Source organism: Lagopus leucura, unplaced genomic scaffold (genome assembly GCF_019238085.1).
Source record: "Lagopus leucura isolate 7727_CA_CO unplaced genomic scaffold, USGS_WTPT01 34496-0_obj-0_obj, whole genome shotgun sequence".
Classification (NCBI taxonomy): Eukaryota; Metazoa; Chordata; class Aves; order Galliformes; family Phasianidae; genus Lagopus; species Lagopus leucura.
Window position 1 is genome coordinate 1 of NW_024965208.1, and position 3,209 is coordinate 3,209.

Here is a 3,209-nt window from a genome sequence, read left to right on the forward strand (position 1 = left end):
GTGAGTTTTATGGGATTCTGACGGGATTTGGGGTCATTTTCAGGGATTTGGGGTCATTTTAAAGGATTTGGGGTCATTTTCAGGGGGTTCCAGGGGTCCTCAGAGGCTCCAGGATGGAATTAAGGACAATTTTGGGGTGAATTCGGGCCATTTTGGGGCAAATTTGGGGCGTTTTTTAGGAGCCCTTGCGAGACTTTGAAGGCAGATCTGGGGTCATTTTGGGGGATTTTGGGTCATTTTGAGGAACACAAAGGGGTCCTGAAGGGCTCCAGGTTGGACCTGGGGCCAATTTTGGGGTAAATTTGGGTCATTTTGGGACCAATTCGGGCCGTTTTCTTAAGCCCCTGTGCGATTGACAGCATTTGAAGCCATTTTGGGGCGATTTCAGGGCATTTTGGGTCATTTTGGGGGATTCCAGGACCCCGAAGGGCACCGCGATGCATTCGGGGATAATTTGGGGCTCAATTTGGGCGATTTGGGGTAAATTGGGGCCCGTTTCGTGGCTCTCCGGTGTTTCCCGACCCTTAAGGGCCGCCCTGGGGCGATTTTGGGGCGATTCCAAGCGGTTTCGGGTCATTTTCAAGGACGCTGAGGGGCTCCGCGGCGGCCGCGCGGCGTTCGGGGCGGATTTTGGGGTAAATTCGGCGGATTTCGGGGCCCACCTCCTCTCGCAGCGCCTTCAGCAGCCTCACAGCCTCCGCCACCTCCGCCATTTTGCGCCTCACGCCGACCGGAACCGGAAAACGGCAGCTCAGCCAATCAAAACGCGGCACGGAGCTGCTTAGCCAATAACAGCGCGCATAGCGCAGCGCTGAACCCGCCTCTCTGCGAGGATTGGCAGAGAGAAAGGAAGAGGCGGTGCTGGGAGTGATGGACGAGTGGCTCGTCCAATGGGAGCGCAGCACCGCGCCGTGACTTCCTGAAAAGCCCCAAAACGCCTCAAAATGCCCCAAACCCGCCCAAATTCCCCGCGAGGCCCCAAAATCTCGCGATATCGCGCCGCAAATCCCCCCGCGCCCCCACCCGCCCCCATTTTCCCCCCAATGCCCCGAATTCACCCCGAATTCCCGCCCCAAATTCATTTATTTTCCCCAAACCCCCCCGATTTCAGCCCAAAACTCGGCGCCGTTTTTCTCCTCCGCCTTTATTTCCCCATCCTGCCGGGTCTCCGTGGTGCAGCGCCGCCGCTCCGCCCCCAAAAGCCCCCGGGTTGGGTCCAAAAGGCCCCAAATTTGGGTTTCAAAATCCGCCATTTTGGGTCCAAACGGCGCCGTTTTGGGGCCAAAAAGCTGAAATTTGGGGGTCAGGATTTCCCAAATTCGGGGCTGGGAGGCAAAAATTGGGGTGAAAAGAGGCGAATTTGGGGGCGAAAGGCGCAGATTTGGGTGCAGAGCCCAAATTTGGGGTCGGGGGCGTCGAGATCCGAGTGCAAAACCCCACATTTGGGTCCAAAAAGGGGAATTTGGGGGCTCAAAGTCGCCATTTTGGGTCTGAACCCCCAGATTTGAGGCCTGAATCCCCCGATTTTAGGGGCAAAAATGGGGTTTTTCACCCCAAAATCCCAAATCTGAGGGGTTTTGAGGCAAATGATCCCAAATCTGAGCCGGGATCCGGCGATTTTTGGGTGGAAATACCCCGATTTTGGGTCAAAACTGCGATTTGGAGCCCAAAGCCGGGCTGAGAGCCCAAAGTTTGGGACAAAAGCCCCCAAATTTGGGGTAAAATCTTCAAGTTTTGGGCAAAACCCCTGGATTTGGTGCCTTTGTGCCCCGATTTTGGGTCCAAATGCTTCCATTTTGGGGTCCAAAATCCCATTTTCTTACCCCCAAAGCCCAAATCTGAGGCGCTCAGAGCCCAAAGCCGGGTTGGAGCCTCCAGATTTTGGGTGAAAAACCTCAGATTTTGGGTCAAAACCTTCAGATTTTGGGTCAAAACTTCACATTTGGGCTTAAATCTGTTGATTTTGGGTCAAAAGTATCCATTTTTGGACCCCGAAAGCCCAAATCTGAGGCGCTCAGACCCCAAACGGCCTCAAACCGAGGGGAGACCCCCGGATTTTGGGTCAAAATCCCCCGATTTTGGGTCAAACCTTCAAATTTTGGGGTCTCAGCCCCCAATTTTGGGTCTGAACGCCTGGATTTGGGCTCAAAAACTCCCATTTTTGAACCCTAAACCCCAAATCTGAGGGGCTCAGACCCCAAACGGCCCCAAATTGAGGGCGGACCCCCCGATTTTGGGTGAAAACCCCCCGATTTTGGGGCTCAGCGCCGCCCCCCCCGGTCCCTTAACGGGGTGCTGCGGCTGCGGCTCCGCCTCTTGGAGCGAGGGGCGGAGCCTGGGGTCGCGCTCTGATTGGCCGAAGGTTGCGAGGTTCCGCTTCCGGATTGGCGATCGCGACCGGAAGCCCCGCCCCTTTTGTCGTGGCCCCGCCCGCTGCGGGCTCGAAGCTCCGCCTCTTCCTGTTCCTTGCGGCGCCGTTCCCTTTCCCGGGCTCTGGCCTGGCGCTCCGCCTGCTTCTGAGAGAACTGCCGCCATTGGGCGGGAAAATGCATACATTAGGAAAGGGGGCGGGGCTACGGGGCGAGGGGGCGGGGCTTAGAGATGGGGCAATGAATGGGGGAAGGATCTGAGGGGGGAAATGGGGAAAAATGGGGGAAAGCGGGTTGGGTTAGCCCCGCCCACCGGTAGTCCCGCCCACCTGGCTGTCAGTCAGCGGCAGCCAATAGATGCACGGCGCAGCCTTGGTCTTCCGGAAGAGATCGTCCAATAGTTTTGCAGGAGGTTCTTCCGGGGCTTTCTCTACCGGAAGAGGAGGGGCCACGTGGGGACACGCCCACTGTGAGTGTAGCCCCGCCCCTTCTGTGCCCCACTGCGACCCATAGAGCCCCATAGCCACCACATAGCTCCCCATAGCCACCCCATAGCGACCCATAGCCACCCCATAGCGACCCATAGCCACCCATAATGCCCCATAACCACCCCATAGCAACCCATAGAACCCCATAGAGCCCCACAGCCACCTCATAGCGCCCCATAACCACCCCATAGCCATCCCATAGACTATAGTGCCCCATAAACACCCCATAGTGCCCCATAGCACCCCATAACAGCCCCACAGCACCCCATAACCACCCCAGTGCCCCATAACCACCCCATAGCGCTCCATAGCACCTCATACCACCCCACATCACCCCATAACCCCCCCATAG

The 3,209-nt window shown here is 57.2% G+C and overlaps 1 protein-coding gene across 1 annotated transcript; it reads right to left on the reverse strand.

Moving 5' to 3' along the window:
• Nucleotides 1–1,124: 1,124 nt before the first annotated feature.
• On the reverse strand, nt 1,125–2,926 carry LOC122192018 (apoptotic chromatin condensation inducer in the nucleus-like). Its single transcript, XM_042892438.1, has 2 exons — nt 2,699–2,926; nt 1,125–2,525 (listed from the first exon to the last, which is right to left on the reverse strand). The coding sequence occupies exons 1-2, from the start codon at nt 2,909–2,911 to the stop codon at nt 2,262–2,264; spliced, it is 477 nt and encodes a 158-aa protein (XP_042748372.1). The 5' UTR covers nt 2,912–2,926; the 3' UTR covers nt 1,125–2,261.
• Between the last annotated feature and the right edge of the window lie 283 nt (nt 2,927–3,209).